Here is a 19,939-nt window from a genome sequence, read left to right as displayed (position 1 = left end):
AAAAATGACTCCAAGAGCCAGAGACTGAAAAGAGCACATGACTCAACTAGCATGAACACCATCATGGTTATCTAATTGTCTTCTCAACAAAAGGTCAAAGATCAAGTTTTTTTTTAATTTTAAAATTTAAAAATTTAAAAAAGTTTAAAAGTCTTATATAGCTAAGACTGGCCTTGGACCAATTTTCCTGTTTTACTTCTCAAGTGCTGGCACTGGAGATGTGCTCCACCATTCCTAGTAAAGATTTTTTTTTTAAGTAAAATAAAACTATAAGCTAGCAAAAATTTTAAAAATTCTTGCAAAAACCAAACAGAGCATTTCTTTATAACAGTTTAACAGCTTCTGATAACTGTTTGACACTTAATAATAGAATCTCTGCATTAGGAAACTAAAGCTATTGAAGCTGGAGAGATGGCTCAGTGGTTGAGAGCACTGAATGCTTGTCTTGAGTTCAATTCCCAGCAACCACATGATAGCTCACAACCATTTGGGATCCAATGGCCTCTTCTTGTGTGTCTGCAGACAGTGATAATGTATTCATATGCATACAATAAAAAAATAAATCTTATAAAAAAAAGAAAAGAAAAAGAAAATTAAGGCCATTAAAACATATTTTTACTTACTTGAAAGCAAGCCCTTCAAAGACCGGTGTTAATGGAAGCTTAAAAGTCTGACAGAGTGATATGGCAGTGTCAAAGAGGCCAGCCTGAACCAAGAGCGTGCTCATCTCCTTTGCTGATGAACTTCCTGTGGAAATGGAATATGGCTACTCAGTGTACCTATAGGCATGTATAAACAGGACTGAAAGCTTTGACTGTTGACAAGTATCTCTGCCTTAGTAACACACTGTCTGGCCTGCATCCCGGTCAGGTGGGTTAGCAGCTAAGTCCCTACCTGCAATGGCAATTGCTGATGGATCATGCCGTGCCAACGTGAGGCGAATTCGCGCTAAAGAACACTCTTTCTCGAGGTCTTCCAATTCTAGAATTTCAATCTGCCGATTGGCTGGAAAACAAATAAATTTTATTATTCCAAGAATAAGGAGTATCTATTAGATGAATTTATCAATTTCGGGGGGGATATTAAATAACATTCCATTTTTGGGGGGGTGAGGTATGACAAAGTCTCTCAGTTTAATTTTCCAAGGTATAGAGGAAGAAATGAAGAAAAAAAGAGGAATCAGTAAAAATTAAGCAGTGTCCCCTTTTATATACACAGCTGACTCAAACAATGGATTAGAATCTAAACCTGTAGTTGGGGAGTGCTTAGTGTCTCAAACGTGTAATTTATTTAGCTGCTATAACTCCCTAAGTGGGAGAGGCAGGATTAAATCTGGAGTTCAGGCTCTTTGGGAAAGACCATCATCCCCTGGTCTGTAATAAAGGATCCCGATGGAGATGCATGGTACTGAGTTGACCTGAACACAGTAAGCAACACGACTTTGTTTTCTACCTCCCCTCTCCCAACCCCCTCAGTACATGGCCCCGACTAGCATGGAACTTATGTCCACCAGACTGGCCTCCAACCCACAGACACACTTGTCTCTGTCCCAGGGGGCTGGGTCTAGAGGCATGTGTCACCACACGTGGCTCTATTAAAGATCACCAACTGGGCAAGACTAGCTGGCCAGTGAGCTCTCAGGATCTTTCTGTCTCTTCTGTAATGCTAGGTTACAGAAGCACACCATATGCTTGGCTTTTAATGTGGATGCTGGGGATCTGAACTCAGGTCCTCATGCTTGCACGACAGGCAGCTTATCCACTGAACTATTTCCTAAACACAAAGAAATACTTTCTAAAGCAATTTTCATTTATTATGTGACAGTATAGTATTTTCAAAATCTTTAGGTGATTAGAACGGTGAAACTAAAGTAAAACGAGGTAATTTTACCATAGGTAATGACTATGTAAGATATTTGTAATATTGTATATAAGTAATGTTACCTCCTGTCTATATTAATCACTGTAAAACCCCCCCACCCAGGACCTTAATCCATGCCTACTGAACTATAACAATGGCTACTATCCACAGATCAGAAATCCCTGGCTCACTTGGGGCAGCTGTGCACTCGCCATCATGATTCCTCTTAGGAGATGCTCCAGGGCGATCAGACTGAAAAACAAAAACCAATGACTTAACTGTTAAAATAGTATCTCATTTTTATAGTATTAACTGTGATTAGAGCATTCTTGTTTAAATTATCGATAGAATTTTTGATACCCGGCAAGGAGCTACTTTTATTTCCGTTGGCATATCTCCTTTCATAGGGGTTCTGTAACCATAATAACAAAGTGGAGCTGTTTGTCAAGGTGTCGTCTACTCACACGTTTTAGCCCGCGGTCATAACTTGATCTGTATATAAATCATTCTCATTTTCCCTGCTCTGTCGTTCTATCACCCTGAACCTTGGGCAATAGCTTAGTCAACTCTGACACTGTGTAACAGAAAAACTATCCGCAGGATAGGAAAAACTGACTTCTCTAATGCAATTAAACCAAGACTAAAATTAAAAGCAGTATCATTTATTAAACACTATTTTTTGAGACAGGGTTTTATGTACCCCAGGGTAGCCTTAAATTCCGGACGGGGGTGAGGTTGGCCTTTAAGCCTCTCTCCCCTACCCACCACCTTCAGTTCCTGAGATGTAGGTATGTGCCACCACCACCTGCATCCTCAGTAGACGCTTGAGAACAAAATGAGATGGTAACAGTTGAAAGGACAAAAACCTTATAACAATGAAAAAAATCCCCCAAAGAAAAGTTTTCATACCACTGCCCCAGAGGCTGGCTGTACAATCCACGCATACTCTGGACGAATAAGCCGTAAACAATTAATAGCAGCCAGGTAACAGTTGCCTTGCTTCTCAAGTCCCCCGAGAGTTCGAACCTCTCTGCCAAGACGCATACCATATTCAAACATCACTGTACCAGCTAAGAGACAAGAGTAAATTAGACAAAAAATATTTCTACAGACACAAACAGAATCTATTACACACGAGGCACTAACACCATGAGGCAAAATTGAGTGTAACTTAAAAGTCACACACAAAAACTGTGATGAGGATATGGAGTATTCCTTTGTGGCAAGCACCTTTTTGGGGAATGTAAAAAGTACAGAAGCTAAGAGTCCTGGGTGGCCTTGAATTCGCTTTGTAGCTAAAGATGACTGTAAGTTCTTAGTCCTGATTTACCTCCCAAGCAGTGTATTAAGCAAGTACCACCATGTCTAGCTATTTATTTTTGTGTCTCTCTGTAGTTTGTGTGTATAGAAGGCCAGAGGACAAATGTGGGTGGTGGTGTTTAGGAGCCATGTACTTTGTTTTGAAGGCAGGATCTCTTGTTGGTCTGGAGCAAGCAGTTAGGCTCAACTAGCTGGCCATGGCCCAGATTTAGGTGGGTTCTAAGTTCATACCAAGTCCTCAGGCCTGCGCCTGCTGACTGAGTGCTCTACTAGCTGTGCTGCTGTCCTCACTCCACATCTGGCTTTGGAAAGCAAGGCCAAGATGAGGTTACAATGCAGCATTATTCACTACATCCGAAATGCAGAAGTGATTCACAGACCTGCTGATGGATGGGCAGGCAAAACATGATAGATTAACACACCTATAACATTTTTAGGGGGTGTAGTGGTGCTGGCAATCAAATCAGAGCCTCAGTGGTTAGAGAGATGGCTCAGTAGATAAGAGCACCCATATGGCAGCTCACAACTGTGTGTAACTCCAAGACCCGTGTAACACTTATACAGGTATGCATGTAGGTAAATAACACCAATGCACATACAATTAAAAAAAAGTCAGAGCTTCCATAAATGATGAGTAGGTTCTCCATCACCACACCATATTAATTCAATCTTAAAAGGGGAAATAGAGAGGAAATTCTAACATGCAGCTCTAAGGATGAACCCTAAAGTAAAGCTAATTGAATGAAATAAGTCATTTCCAAAGACAAGGAGCTCAGCAGTAGAGCAGGTTCAGAGGAGGCCACCAGGACAGCATGTGCTAGGAATGGACTCAGGGAGAGCAGGGGCATGGGGCTTCAGTTTTTTATGAGAGTGACCATAAAACACTTGGAGTGTCTCTGAACACTTCGCTTACAAACAGCCAAAATACAAGGGGAAAACCAAGGCTAGACGTAGCTCAGTTTTAGAGCTTTTGCCTAAGGCCTGGGTCAATAGTGAAACCCTCCAGCACGGGCTCTGTGAATAAAGGCACTTCTGACAACCTCTGTTTGACTCCTGGAACCCACATGGCCAGAGGACAGAACTGACTCCTGTAAATTTCCTGATTTCCATAAGTCTGCCATGGCACGTGTGCACAGAATAAATTTATTAAGATCCTACAAGAAGAGAAGGCCTAGGGTTAAGAGCTGTACTACTCTTGTCAATGACGTGAGTTCAGTTCCCAGCATCCATCTTGGGCAACTAACCTGTACCTTTCAGAATGCATAAACTAGCCAGGAGTAGTGAGAGATGTGTGTCTCTAACACTACTATTTGGCTGCCCGAGGCAGCGTAGGTGGAGATCACACTAAGGCATACTTTAGGATTCTATCTTAATAAAACAAAAACAAAATAAAACAAATTTCCTGTTTTTTTTCTTCAGATTTTATTTTTTCAGTTTTAATGTTGTATATACGATGGAAGGAGCTGTATGTCACATGTGTGTAAGTGCCCATATAGAACATCAGATCCCTGGAGCTAGTAACTGAGCTACCTGATGTAGGGTGGTACCCAAACCCGAGTCCTAAGTAACATAAGTGTAAGGTTTCAGTGCTGACCCATCTCTCCAGGCCCTACAGTTCTTTTTGAAAGACTGATAAAATGCACATGGCAGAAAACTGACCATTTAGTGGTTGCTTTTTACTTGTTTAAAAGTGTATGGACATTTGTCTATCTGTCTGTCTATCACCTAGTGTTCTGTGCACTTAGGACCTTACCATTGTCCAGCAAGCACTCTTAACTACTAAGCTCTCGTTTTACTTTTGTTTTTGTTGGGATAAGAGAATGTTGCCAGCATGATGGTACAGCCTTTAATACCAGTGCTCAGGAGGCAGATAGAGCTCTGAGCTTGAGGCCAGCATGGGCTACCTAGTGAGTTCAGAGACAGACAGGGTTGCCTAGTAAGGCCTTGTCTTAAAAGAGAAGGGATAACGCCCATAGTCATTGCAGTAACCATGTACAGAGTCATGATACCTATAACATACTTTTCTGTTTTGTTTTTTGGAGGCGGGGTCTTTTTTTGTGCAGTTCTGACTGTCCTAGAACTTGCTTTGTAGAACAGGCTAGCCTCAAGCTCAGAGATCTGCCTACCTGTCTGCCTTCTGTGTGCTGGGATTAAAGGTGTGCGAGCCATCACTGCCTGGATAAATTGTGATCTTTTTAAAGAATGTGTATAATGTTGAAGGGATATGACAATTAAACCACTGATAATAAGGAAGATTATTACATTCAGGTAACCTAAGTACATTTAAGCAGTTAGGATTTTATTCTAAGAAACAAAATAAAAAGGGGAGACAGTCAAGGGTACAGAACTAAAACTAAGGAGCACAAAGTGCTCAATACTCTCTTTATAGTCAGGCAGAAAATGGAGTTTATTCCAGTACCAGTTTACTTTAAATCACTTGTAATGTTATAGAATGAAAGCCAATATATATAAACTTTCAATGCTATTGGACATTATTATAGCTTATATATAATTAAAACACATGTCCTATACACAATGTTTTTGGAAATATGGTTAAACTGATAAAGTTGCTTTAACACCAAGGCTCTGGTCCAGTGGCTCACCTTTTCGGTAGTTATGGCGGTAAATGTGAAAAGCATAGAGGAGTTCATAGTAATTGTGAGTCATAAGGTCCACAGCTCTGGCACGCGACTCAATGATTCCCACAACCTAACAAAAGATGTTGAAGTCAGTAGCAATCATGGCAGCCAAGAGACTCGTTACTAGACCACAGTGGACAAGTTACTTACTTCATTATGCAGATTCACATAGGGAAACTCTACAAGATCCTGCAGTTGGGAGCGTTCACAAAGAACGACCACCAGCTGCCGCAAACAGTCTAACTGCCTAGAAGGAAAGAAGCAGATGAAGGTGAGTTGTCTCAGTGAGTTAAACAGGGCTGGGAAACTGCCTTCTCTACAAACGTCTGAGAGATTACCTGCTGGAGTCAGGAATTTGGGTTAAGGCCTCATATGCTTGGCTATTGTGACCCAAGTCCAAATGATGTTTGAAAATGCATGTTCTTAAAGTAGCCTAAGTGAAATATCAAAAAAGAGCAACATAAATTAACATGTCAAATTCACAGCTGATCTTAAGGAAAAACAACTAAATTTAGTAAATTTTTACCTGACTTTTCCAGTCATCACCCGCTTCAGTAATTGCTGATGTAGCGAGCTGAATAACCAGCTCAGGCAATCCAACAACGTCTAGCAGACGTAAAACCTGAAAAGTTAAGACATTTCCATTATAACTCACGTGACTGGGGGCTGCCAAAGAGGCTCAGCAGTAGCACTGCAATGGTTCTCAACTATTCAGGAAAGAGAATTAGGTGGGACCGTGGCAGCAAGTGTTTAGAACTGGTCAGTGAACTGCACTACAAAGAGGAGGCGGTGCCAGGATGGACAGGACAATCTGGGCAATAGTTAAGATCTCCCAGCTGAGCTGGGCATTAGAGCATGTCCTTAATCCCAGAGTTAGGATGTGCAGGGAGGAGGAACAAGAACTACAGTGAGTTCAGCCATGGGCTACATAAGATACTGTATCGAAAACTAACCAACCAGCTAAACCACCAACCACCCACTTGCACACCTACCAGTCAGTGTGAAATCTATTTGTTTTACAGGAAAATGCTACTAGAATGATGACTGGCTCTAGTTACAGATTAACTTTGTTTGCAAGTGTTAGGTTGAAACATACAGATGACATTTAAGAGATGATCCAAACATTCTCTATAGAACATTGGTAAGAACCACTATTAATGAATAATAGATTATGCAGGGCATATAGTTGTCCTGCTCCACTTATTTAATTTATAGATGAAGCCCTACTCTATTGCCAGATTGAATGGAATTGCTGAGTTCAAGTAACCCTCATGCCTCAGTCTCCCAAGTATTGAGACCATAGCATGTGCATTTTTCTTTCCCTACTGACAGATGTGATGAAGTAATGAAAAAGTTCTAAGACCCAGATATGTCTATGTCATTACACTTGCATCCAGTAAGCTGAGAGGACAAGAATCACTCTGATTATAGAAGACCTATATGGTAACTACTACCCTCACGGCACTGGATGAAGACTTTCAGATTATCAGTAAAGAATAACCTGTCTGGGCTGGAGAGATGGCTCAGTGGTCAAGAGCACTGACTGCTCTTCCAGAGGTCCTGAATTCAAGCCAAAGCAACCACATGGTGGCTCGCAACCATCTGTAATGGGATCCGATGCCCTCTTCTGGTGTGTCTGAAGACAGCTACAGTATACTCATATATAGAAAATAAATGAATATATCTTAAAACAAAGAATAACCTGGCCAAGTTCACTTAAGAGTCTTGGGATCCAAATCTTTACACTGAAACCACCAGTTTCCAAGATATTTTGATAATAAAGTTAACATTCCTTCATCTATCGCCTTGATATATTTTACTTTTATCAAATATTTAGCAATATCACCAAATATATCTCTTATGTACGGATTTTTTGAAAGTCATTTCCCATTTCAATATATGTCAATATTACCACATATACATGTGTCTTTATGTGTATGTATATACACACAGATACATATATACATTCCTGTCTGTCTGTCTGTCTGTCTGTCTGTCTGTCTAGCTTCTTTCCCACCCCAGGATCAGGGAAGCGACTTTGAAAGAACAAGTACAATGAATTTTACTACAGGTTGATCACCCTAATCTAATATGCCCCTGCATGCCCACACTGATGGAAAGGCAGGGAGGGTGTGGCAGCATGTAACAGTGAGCCTAGCAGTGGGAGGCAGAGAGAGGTAGATGCTGGGGTTGTTTAATGGCCAGGCAATCGAGCCAAAGTGGCTGGCTTTGTTCAGTGAGAGATCCTGCCTCACAAATAAGATAGAGGGACTGGGAAGACAACTTGGGGGTTAAGAATATATCCTGTTCTTCCAGGAAACCAGTTTGGTCTCTAGCATTGCATAGCAGCTCAAAACCACTTATAACTCTGGCACCAGAGGAACAGACTCCTTTCTCTAGCTTCTGAGGGTACCACCCATGTGATATACACTCACACAGACATAAACAAAACCAAATCTCCAAACTATGAAAACACGGGTGGTGGCGGTGGAGAGGTGCTTTGTTGCTCCTGGAGAGGACCTGAATCTTATTTTTAGCATTCATATGGTGGCTCACAAGTATTCTTTATTCTGTTCCAGAAGCCCTTTTCTGACTTCTGTGGGCACCAAACACACAAACAGTACATATACATATATGGGGGTGGGGTGAGGAGCCTTGTACATAAAAAAATAAATACTCTTAAAAGAAAAGGAAAGAGAATGGAGGGGCTGGAAAGATGGCTCAGCAGTTAAGAGCACTTCCTTCTATTGTAGACGAGTTGGGTACAGTTCCTACCGCAAATCTAGTTGCAGAGGATCCTCTAGCTTCTGATGTCTGCAGGCACCAGGCATGCAGCACATGGTATACTTACATACATGCAGGCAGAACATTCACAAAGATAGAATTTAAAGAACTAGAATTAAATCTAAAATACAATAAAGATGGAAAGATAAGAGTGTGACACTGGAAGACACATGAAGTCGATCTCCGCCTTCCGTGAAGAGCATGCCCATACATATACCACACCCATTACTTTTATGAGTATTACTACTTGGAAAGTAACTTAAAATTTTTCATTAAATAAGTATATCTTTAGTATAGATTTATACCATAATTGATTTAAATCAATTATGGTATAAAAGTAGCTTTAACAAATCTATTGTGATCATATATATCCTTAAAAAATTTATTGTTTCATAGTTATCTTGAAGTGGTACATCATGGTTCAAGGTTTACTTCATTTAAAATCACATTTTTAAAAAGTTCCATTGTTTTTTGGTGAGTTATCAGACTGGTTATATCTGTGACTGTAGTAATGTAGTTGATGAAGTTGTAGGTCAAGGGTAGAAATGCTAGGTATAGCTTTTCTTCAAGTTTGTACTTGCAGTTAATATACTGTCTTCAACATGGATCTTTTGTGCTTAAGTGGTATTTTTTCCTCCTATGGTTCAAATGTAGAGCCTCAAACACTAGACAAAGGCTCTGATAGTAAGCTGTATTTCCACCTTTTAAAAAATGAGATAGAATCTCATTATACTTTCCAAGCAGGTGTTGGGTTGCCTAGCCTAAAGTGATTCCCCAACTTCAGCCTCTCAAAAGCGTTTATGGGTACATGCTATTAACTCACATAAATGCGCATGCGCGCGCGCGCGCGCACACACACACACACACACACACACACACACACACAGAACAAAGTTTTATAGTTGGTCATGTAAACATAACCCACTGAAGGAGGAGGAGGGACAGGTGAGGGCATCACTACCTTACCCCACGCCTAGCTGGAATACTTGACTCTTCCAAGACGCCTATCTAGGACTGAGCTACAAATGGACCAAATCAGAGTACCAGTTAAACTTGTGCTAACAGACACACTTCCTCCATGAGAGAAATACCAAGACAATGTATTTGAGATGCACTTCTATACAGAGTGTTTAAGGAGAGCCCAAGCACAACACTGTACCTTATCATAATACTGCAACTTGGGGGTGGACACGATCTCCCCGTCCTCTGTTCGGATCAAGCGATCTAAGAATTCTTCTTTGCCCACTTCCGATGCTGCCTGACAGAAACATTCCAGAGCCTGAAGAGATAAACAGTAAAACACAGAATGACTTCCAAGAGGCCGTTCAAAGGTTGGACATAGTGGGACAAGAACACCTTTAACCTCAGCAGTTCTGAGTCTTGGGCTACATGAGACTGTTTCAACAAAGAAAAAGTTCATTTCAATTCTAGTTACTATAAATCAGGATGCATTGACTAGGGAAAGCCAAAATAGAAGCAAATCGCTTAAGAAAGCCCACACTACATTAGAATTCTGTTTATTTTCTTAATCTGTTTTAGTTTTTTGAGACAGGGTGTCTGTATGTAGCCCTGGCTGTCTTAGAACTCATTATGTGACTAGACTGGTCTCAACTCAGAGATCCGCCTGCCTCTGCCTTCCAAGCTGCTAGATTATAGGCATACATCAAGCCTGGCAGCCAAATCTAAACTTTGAGCAATTATTTAACATTTTTCTTAAATTTTCTCATTCAGAAAAACATTTTTAACACACACACACACACACACACACACACACACACACACTTTAAACATCTATTTTGTACACATGTGCACAAATACAGAGGTCAGAGAACGACTTTCAGAAAACGATTCTTTGCTTCTGGCACGTGGCTTGGGGACTGAACTCAGGTTTGCAGCCAGTGCTCTTACCACTAAAAGCCACTCTGTCTGTCTCCGTCTCACTTTTAAAATGCTATTATATATTTAAAGATTTAATTTGCTGTCATGTATGCATAGCATATGTGTCCATCAGAAGGGGACGTCAGATTCTCTGTAACTGGAGTTATACTAAGGTTGTAAGCCACTATGAAGGAATTTAACCCGTGTCCTCTAAAATGGCAACAAGCGCTTACTCTTAACCACTGAAACACTTCTCCAGCATGTTAAATACTATCACTACTAGGCAAACATGTATTGCCAGATGTGATGACAAGTTCCAACACTCAGGGGGTAGAGGTAGGTAAATTTTTGTTGAGTTCAAAGCTGGCCTGGTCTACATAGTGAGTTGATGGTCAACCAGAGTTTCATAGAGACTGTCTCAAAAGTTACAAAACAAAACAGAAAAAGCAAATAAATACACTTCCAGTACTCAGGAGGCAGAGGTAGGTAGATGTCTGTGAGTCCAAGGGCAGCTTGGTCTACAGTGAGTTCTAGGTAGCCAGGGCTACACAGTGAGATCCTGCTCAAAACAAAATACAGACATGCCCTAATTCCAAGAATTTGGGAGTCTGAAGTAAGTACCAGGATAGCAAGTTCAAGGTCAGCCTCAAATTCAAATTTTTAATAAATAAAAAGGGGAGGGGGAAGAGAGAGGATCATTGATTCATTGATTTTGTATTTTGAAGGAACACACTCATATTATTTAATCAGCAAAGGTGAAGTTGGTCCATGGACATAGCTCAGTGGAAATGGTCTTGTCTAGTAGGCAAGGCTATAGATTTTTTTTTTTCATCTTTATTAACTTGGGTATTTCTTATTTACATTTCGATTGTTATTCCCTTTCCCGGTTCCTGGGCCAACATCCCCCTAACCCCTCCTCCTCCCCTTCTATATGGGCTTCCCCTCCCCATCCTCCCCCCATTACCACCCTCCCCCCAACAATCACGTTCACTGGGGGTTCAGTCTTGGCAGGACCAAGGGCTTCCCCTTCCACTGGTGCTCTTACTAGGCTATTCATTGCTACCTATGAGGTTGGAGCCCAGGGGTCAGTCCATTGGCTTAGTCCCTGGAAGCTCTGGTTGCTTGGCATTGTTGTTCATATGGGGTCTCGAGCCCCTTCAAGCTCTTTCAGTCCTTTCTTTCTTTTTTTTTTTTTTTTTTCTTTTTTCTTTTTTTCGGAGCTGGGGACTGAACCCAGGGCCTTGCACTTGCTAGGCAAGCGCTCTACCACTGAGCTAAATCCCCAACCCCCTTCAGTCCTTTCTAAAGGCTGTAGATTTAATCACTAGTATCTCACACATACGTGTAAAGTTTAATAAGAAGTCTACTGGGTTTTTAAAAACTTAAAAAAATATTCATCTTGATGATTTTGTTTAATACATTTGTAACAAAGTAACTACAGCAGTATATTACCACTAAAGGACATGACTGGTAGGTCTATGACTGCTCACCAGCTCAGTTTTCTCTTCTTAACATGATTAGAGATAGGAGTTTTGCCTGTGTGTATTTTTGTGCAACACTTGCCAAAGGCTTCAGATTCCCTTGGAGCTGTGGTTACACTTGGTTGTGGGCTATCACAGGGAATGGGAATTAAACCTGGATACTGTGTTAGAACAGCCTGTGCTCTTTTGTTTTTTTTTCTTTTTTTCGGAGCTGGGGACCGAACCCAGGGCCTTGTGCTTGCTAGCAAGCGCTCTACCACTGAGCTAAATCCTCAACCCCTAGCCTGTGCTCTTAAGTGCAGAACCAGCTCCAACTAAGTGAATACAACTTTAAAGAATACATCACTAAGTGGTGGTGGTGCAGGCCTTTAATCTCAGTACCAGGAGGCAGAGGCAGGGAGATCTCTGAGTTCCAGGCCAGCATGGTCTATACAGAGAAACTGTCTCAAACAAAACAAAATAAAATAGGGGTTGGGGATTTAGCTCAGCGGTAGAGCGCTTGCCTAGTGAGCACAAGGCCCTGGGTTCGGTCCCCAGCTCCGAAAAAAAAGAAAAAAAAAAAAAAAAAAAAAAAAAGAAGAAAAAAAAATAAAACAAACAATCCAATCGACAAACTAACCAAAAGTATCACTAATTCCTAAAAACATCTGCACGGGGGCAGAGGGATTTTAATGCTTTCTTCTTACTTCACTGTACTAACAAAGTATGGGTAGTTGGCAAATCCTGACACGCATACCATGTCCTTCACTGGTCAGTCTTCTCTAACCGCTTCCATAAGATTCTGTGCCTCCCATTCCCTATCCTAGATAGATGGAACCCAGGTGTCCTCCTTACACTAGCTTGCTCACCACTCAAATGCAATTTACCTTCTGTACTTCTCCTGTAACTAGGTAACACCGTCCCAGCATAAAGCGACATGATCCAACATTGACTTGACACCAGGGATGCAGTAGTTGGATGTAATCCTAGAAGACATAAAAGACGACTCTGACTAGAAAATAAGCATTACATAAGGACGGCCATTTCTAAGTTCTTCACAGGAGAACACCAGGCTTTATTTCCAAAATACTCAAAAAAGAAAAAGGAATCCAGTGAGTATATTTCCTATGGACCATAAGAAAGCAGGGCCAGGGGTAGTGGCGCAAGCCTATAATCATAACTAGTTCAAAAATGGATGGGAAGATCGCTGTGATCAAGAGTTGGAGCCAGCCTGGGCAACACAGCAAGTAAAGGAGTCTACACACAGGTAAACACACATACTTCACAGCTAAGCAATTTCCCAATTTTTGGTGTTCCCATATTCAGTGAGTATAGTCCAATAAAGGATTTATATATAAATGGTTTGTTTTATTTTAAAGAAAACCTAATGAGAATCTGAAAGTTTTCTTTTTGAATCTGAAGACAAGTTTACTAGAGTCTAAAAGAAAAATCCCAGGGTAGTCAGCTACTTAAAGGAGGAAGAATGGAAAACAAAGACAAAGACATAGGGAAGCTGGCATGGAGGTCAGCTCCATAGGTGAGAAAGAGTGGTGATGCCCATTCCCAAGCTTAGAGATAGCGCAGTGGTTTAGAGCACTTCTCCTTGTAGAGAACCTGCGGTCAGTTCCAAGCATCCAAAAGGTAGTCCATGACTCCAGTTCCAGGGGATTCAATACCTTCTGCTCTCCATGGGCACTAGGCAGCCCGTGGTACAGAGACAAACATGCAGGGGTGTAGAGGGTATACAAGGCCTGTACACCCAGGTAAGCACTAGAGAAGCCACAGCTTGTCATTTCAATTGACATGCTTGGCTGTTCTTCCAGGAATGCTGGGAATGGATAGAGTTTTATAACTGGAGATCCTTTTCTGTCTGGTGAGCCTTGAAGCTCCCAGATTTTACGTTTTACTTAGCCCAAGTCCTTTCCCCTTAAAATGTTGAGCATTACTTTTAGGCCACAAAAATCCTTGAGATGTCATTTGACTAAGTGACTTCTATGTTATCTTAGAATTGTACCAATTCTGACTCCCAGAGGGATTATGGTTGCCTCAGTCATTCTCTAGGGTCTAGGGATATAGCTCAGTGGCACAGTTTTCTCTTTTCTGTTTGTTTTTTTGAGAGAAGGTTTCAGGTTTTTTGTTTTTTTGTTTTTTATCATAGTCAAGGCCCTAGGTTTAATAATTAGGACTTAGGGGCGGGGGAGCAGAGGAGGAGGAAGAGAGAAGAGAATGAATATTCTATTGGGCCATGTCTTGGCATAATCAAGTTTAGTTTTTGTAATTCTTGCTAACAGTACAATTAAAATATAGTTAACAGTAAGATAGATAAATAATCTATCAATGCCCTTCTTTATAAGAATAGTAAGAAATGTTCAACAAAACTCACCTGCAATTGTACATACTGGCAATTTCCCATCAAACATTCTAGAAAGAGACAACCAGGATTGCTAGGCCATCTAGTAACCATATTAAGGAATTTTGCTTTTTCCCTGTCTTTGAGTAAAACTTAAAAATATCCACATTAATGGGTATCAAACTCAGAAGAGTCACTGAAACGGTTTAATCAGAAACAAGTAAGAGTGGGCTGGTGAGTTGTCTCAGAGGTTAGGAACACTTGTTGCTCTTCCAGAAGACCTGGGTTCAATTCCCAGCACCTACTATCAGATGGCTCACAATCATCTGTAACTCCAGCTCCAGAGGATCCAATGCCCTCTCTAGCATTCATGAGCACTGCAAGTCGTGTGCAAAACACATACATAGGCAAAACACCCATATTTATAAAGTAAGCATAAAATAGAGCTAAAAACATTAAACAAACAAACAAACAAACAAACAAACCAAAAATAAACCAAGCAAACAAGAAAAGCCCTGGGCTTAGTCTGCGACTAGCTAGCTGTGAAAGCTTTAAGAACTCATGGAAGGGAGGAAAATAAAAAAACAAAAACAAAAACCAACCAACTAACCAAACAAAAACCCCCCAAAACCAGAGCCAGGTGTGATGGCCCATGCTTTCAATCCTAGCACTTGAGAGACAGGCAGGTGAGTTCATGTCCAGCCTGGTCTACAGAGTGAGTTCTAGGCTAGCCAGGGCTACATAGTGAGACCTGTCTCAAACAATAACAAAAAGGGGTATTTTAAATACTGTCCTCTTTTATTTGGGGAGTAAGCATGCAATTCATCTGTGTACGGCATGTGCACATAAGAAAGGGCTGTTTGCCTTCCGAGGCCAGAAAAGGAAGTTGGATCCTCTGAAGATGGAGTTTCTGGCAGTTTAGAGCTGTGGCTGCTGGGAACTGAACTTAGGTCCTCAGGTACATGCTCTTAACCACTGAGCCATCTTTCCCCACCTTATTTTAAAAATGTTTAAATGTCCCTAATGGGTCTGGAGATGTAGCTAGCTATGTGTTAACAGACTTGTCTAGCTTGTGTTGCATGGTCTCCAGCACTGAGAAAGAAAACTTCATTACACGGCAAGAATAAAGGCTTTAAAGGACAATAACTTGTCACCTGGTTTTCAAGCAAAAGGATACAAAAGCTGTAACAAATAGCCGGTAACTGCAGTAACCATTTCAGGCCAATTCAGTCCAGTTTGGCTTAGAGGGGCTTTGGGCTGAGAGAAGAGATGAGATATAATATGTTTTCTTGCAACTTCTTGGAAGAATAACTCCATAATTGTCTGAGGGCTAGAGACTTAAAAGAAACACATGGGTATCATTAGTAGCATAGCAATGAAAACAGTCTGCAAACTGTCATGCTGTACATACACAATGAAAAAGCAACACAAATCATTTCATGATTTTACTATAGTTAAGCAACTTATCCAGAGACCTTTTACAATAGTTCCAAGATTCCACCTTTTAGTTCAAACAAATTCTCTAGGTACATTCTGAAGCATGAATGAGAGAGCCTGAAAGATGAGATAAGAGTATGAAAGCCACGGGGTTGGGGATTTGGCTCAGTGGTAGAGCGCTTGCCCAGGAAGCGCAAGGCCCTGGGTTTGGTCCCTAGCCCCGAAAAAAAAGAAAAGAAAAGAAAAGAAAAAAAAAAAAAGTATGAAAGCCACTTAGTAAAGTTAGAAGTGAGTAGAATTTTAAAATGATTTTGTTGAATTAATTACTGGAGTGTCAAAAAACAATGGATAAAAAAGCAATGTAAGAAACACTAAACGCAAGATTCTGATTCTCTTGCTGGTTTTCTATGATCTTCCCAACAGTGCTTATTTGTGCTACACATACACCTACAACACCATTTACGCCTGATCTGGGACTACATCTTCCCAGATGACTTGCCACAACCACAGGTCTCAGGCCACAGGTTGCTTATGGCACAAAAGCAAAGAGCAAGGCCATGTCTACAATAAAGGTGACAAAAGGTCATTTTAATAAATACACAATAAACCCCCAAATTAAAGCAAATATATATATGTCCTACTCCTTACCCAATTTATTTGCCATTAAGGCACCAGAATCAGTTAGTTCCAGTACTGACAAATGTTGTAGATTAGACTCCCTGTGAAGAAAAGAGAAAACAAATACTCTGTTAAATACTATATTTCTAAATTTATTTTATATTGTTGATTTAATTAATATAGTACATATAAGAATTCCACTGAAAGCTTAAAAAGGTCAGAAAACAGGATTCAGGATTTAGACTGTTGTCTATCACATTACTCAAGGGCTGCTCAAAGACACTTGTGTGCCAGAGCTCACTGACTAATGACAGTACTGTCAACTTTACAGAAACTAGAATCAACCAGGACGCAATATTCATGCATACCAGTGAAGGGTCAGCTAGACTAAGGCTGTCTCCAAAGAGTACCCGTGGGGGATTCTCTAGTGCATTATCTGACGTGAGCGGACCCATCTTACTCATGCCTGAGACTATTCCCTAGGCAGGGGTTCTGGACTATACAACGTGGAGAAAGGGAGCTGGGCACCAAGCATGCAGTCATGTGTTCTGCTTATTGAGTGTAGATGTGACCAGCTGCTTCAAGATCCTACTGACATAAGGGCCTTTATCCTTGAACTGTGGACCAAGACAAGCCTGTTCTCTTTTGAGATGTCTTTTTCAGCATATTTTATCAGAGCAACAGGAAAAGAAACAGGAACACACTGCAGTCAAAGGACTTTTATTTCTTCTTTGCATATAAAGTTCAGTCTACTTCTAACAACCATTTTGTGTATGGTTTATACAAAATAAAGTATTACTTTAATCGTTAAAAAAAAAAAAATAAAAGGGGGTTGGGGATTTAGCTCAGCGGTAGAGCACTTGCCTAGCAAGCGCAAGACCCTGAGTTCAGTCCCCAGCTACGGAAAAAACAAACAAACAAACAAACAAAATGAAAGACCTACACATTTTTTCTTTTTTTTTAGAAATAATTTATGTGAGTACACTGTTTCTGTCTTCAGACACTCCAGAAGAGGGCAGCAGATCTCATTAGAGATGGTTGTAAGCCACCATGTGGTTGCTGGGAGTTGAACTCAGGACCTCTGGAAGAGCAGTCAGTGCTCTTAACCACTGAGCTATTTCTCCAGCCCTAATTCTTTTTTAAAATAAATATAATTCCTTTTAAATTTTATTTTTTGTGTAAGGGTGTCTTGCCTGTATATTATGCATGTACACCACATTTGTGCAGTGCCAGTGGAGGCAAGAACGGGGCATTATCTCTCCAGTCTCAACCTTTGTGATTCTTAAAGGTAAAAACAAATCCAACAACCTATTTTAAATAACTTAAAAGAAATAAAAATAATAATGAAACTCACAGTGTGTCAACTGGGACATCGGTTGCCAAGCACTGACTTGACCACTTAATGAGGTAATAAGACAAGAGCAGGGGAGCTGTGCGATGCAGCAGGTCTTGCTGAGCTTGAAAGAGCTGACCAGCTCCTAAGATCACCTATGACAGCAAGAACGGTAAGCTGTTAGGAATGGTGGCTCTGGAGGTTCAGGAGAGGTCAAATAAAGCAATCCAGTTAAGCAAACAGTATTGTAAAGGCAACACACATGCTACATTTTTGTGTAGCAACTAGGAAGTATTTGCTGAACAGTAACAGTCAAAACAAACAAATACAGCCACCACCACCAAACCAAGTTTCTTTTCTGTTTTTTTGAGACAGGGCTTCTTTTCATAGTCTTGGCTATCTAGAACTCACTATGTAGATCAGGTGGCTTTAAACTCAGAGATCTACCTGCCTCTCCTCCTGAGTGCTGAGATTAAAGGTTTGTACCACCACACATGGCTCAAAACACTTTTCTGACTCATGGAAGCTGATGGTGAAAAGAAATAAAGGAACAGAGAAATCTAAGTCTCTTCTGTTATGTCTGCTGTTTATGTGAAGACAGGTCTGACTAACAGGCGCAAATTTGTCAATGATGCCCAGTCTTAAAAGTGTGTACGGCCCCTGACTATCAACTCTACTTCTCAGAACTCACTCTAGAGATGTTAAAGACCTGGTAGTAGGGTGTTGGTGGTCAATGGCTAGTTTCCTAGTATTTGGACACGGGGACAGGAAGATTAGGAGTTAAAGAACAGCCTCGGGGCTGGGGATTTAGCTCAGTGGTAGAGCGCTTGCCTAGGAAGCGCAAGGCCCTGGGTTCGGTCCCCAGCTCCGAAAAAAAAGAACCAAAAAAAAAAAAAAAAAAAAAGAACAGCCTCAGCTATACAGCGAGTTTGAGGCTCTAGGAAACCCTATTTTAACTCCTGACACTTACCAAAAAGAAAAACAAAACAAAACAAAAACAACAATATCCTAGATAGCAAAAAAGAATAGTTGAGTAAGTTGAGTAAAATTGTACTAGGTAGCTACTAAGATACTAAGATATTCTAGTTCTATAAACAAGAAGGCTATTTTCACAGAAAAGCGTACATGGCAAAATGCATACTGTGTTGTTACTGTGCGTGACTACGGATGACTGCTGTGTAGCTCACGTGCATTTCATAAAGGTTCCACACTAACATTTATTGCTTCTGTGTTTACTGAAAACCAGGCAAAGGAGCTGGGCATGGTGGCACAGGCCTCTAATCGCAATAGAGGCAGAATGACTTCTGTAGTTTGCTACCCTGGTCTAAATAGTAAGTCCTGTTTAATAAGTAAACCAACAAAGTTTATTGAGAGCTCATCTAAGTGAGGTTCTTAAATAGTTTCCTATTTCTTTTGGGGAGGGCTTTCAAAATTAACTTCCTGGGGCTAGAAACTCAGAGGGTAATAACACTTGACTGCTCTCGCCAAGGACCCAGGTTCAGTTCCTAGCTCACGACCAATCAGAAGTCCAGTTCAAGGAATGTGATGCCTTTATTTGACCTTTGAGGGCACCAAGCATGCACACAGTGCACATATATACATACAGGCTAAATACTCATGCATATGAAAAAGTGAAAGTATATATTTTTTTGTTTGTTTTCTCAAAGCAAGGTCTTTCTATATAGTTCTGGATGTCACAGAACTCTCTACATAGACCATGCTGGCCTCAAACTCACAGAGATCCACTTGCCTCTGCCTCTACAGTGCTGTGTTAAAGGTGTGTGCCACCAACACCACCTAGCTGAAATAAAAATGAGTCTTAAAAAAATTATTTGGGCTGGGGATTTAGCTCAGTGGTAGAGCGCTTACCTAGGAAGCGCAAGGCCCTGGGTTCGGTCCCCAGCTCCGAAAAAAAGAACCAAAAAAAAAAAAAAAAAATTATTTAAAAAAAATCAGGGGCTGGGGATTTAGCTCAGTGGTAGAGCGCTTACCTAGGAAGCGCAAGGCCCTGGGTTCGGTCCCCAGCTCCGAAAAAAAGAACCAAAAAAAAAAAAAAAAAAAAAAAAAAAAAAAAAAAAAAAAAACAACACTCTAGGAGCCTTATAAGTCTTAGCTCTTTATACATTAACATAAATTTGTCTAGTCTGACTGTTTCCTTATCAGATTTGAATGCATTTATCAACTTAGAGACACATGGGTCTGAGGTCCTGGGTTTGATCCTCAGCCCTGGAGTGTTCAAGGAACAAAAAGATTCAATTGT

At 40.7% G+C, this 19,939-nt stretch overlaps 1 protein-coding gene across 1 annotated transcript in view; it reads right to left on the bottom strand.

The window, feature by feature from the left end:
- The window catches only part of Nup160 (nucleoporin 160), a 59,558-nt gene that overhangs the window by 15,056 nt on the left and 24,563 nt on the right, over positions 1-19,939 (bottom strand). The window contains 14 exon segments of the mRNA NM_001446918.1: positions 624-747; positions 895-1,005; positions 2,052-2,112; positions 2,770-2,930; positions 5,784-5,889; positions 5,970-6,066; positions 6,158-6,252; positions 6,346-6,441; positions 9,763-9,882; positions 12,829-12,927; positions 14,325-14,394; positions 15,469-15,628; positions 16,377-16,447; positions 17,701-17,834. Coding sequence (NP_001433847.1) covers positions 624-747; positions 895-1,005; positions 2,052-2,112; positions 2,770-2,930; positions 5,784-5,889; positions 5,970-6,066; positions 6,158-6,252; positions 6,346-6,441; positions 9,763-9,882; positions 12,829-12,927; positions 14,325-14,394; positions 15,469-15,628; positions 16,377-16,447; positions 17,701-17,834 — 1,505 coding nt within the window.

Source organism: Rattus norvegicus, chromosome 3, assembly GCF_021556685.1.
Source record: "Rattus norvegicus strain SHRSP/BbbUtx chromosome 3, alternate assembly SHRSP_T2T, whole genome shotgun sequence".
Taxonomy (NCBI): domain Eukaryota; kingdom Metazoa; phylum Chordata; class Mammalia; order Rodentia; family Muridae; genus Rattus; species Rattus norvegicus.
The sequence above is the reverse complement of the archived record's forward strand: the minus strand, read 5'-3'. Positions and strand labels throughout refer to the sequence as shown.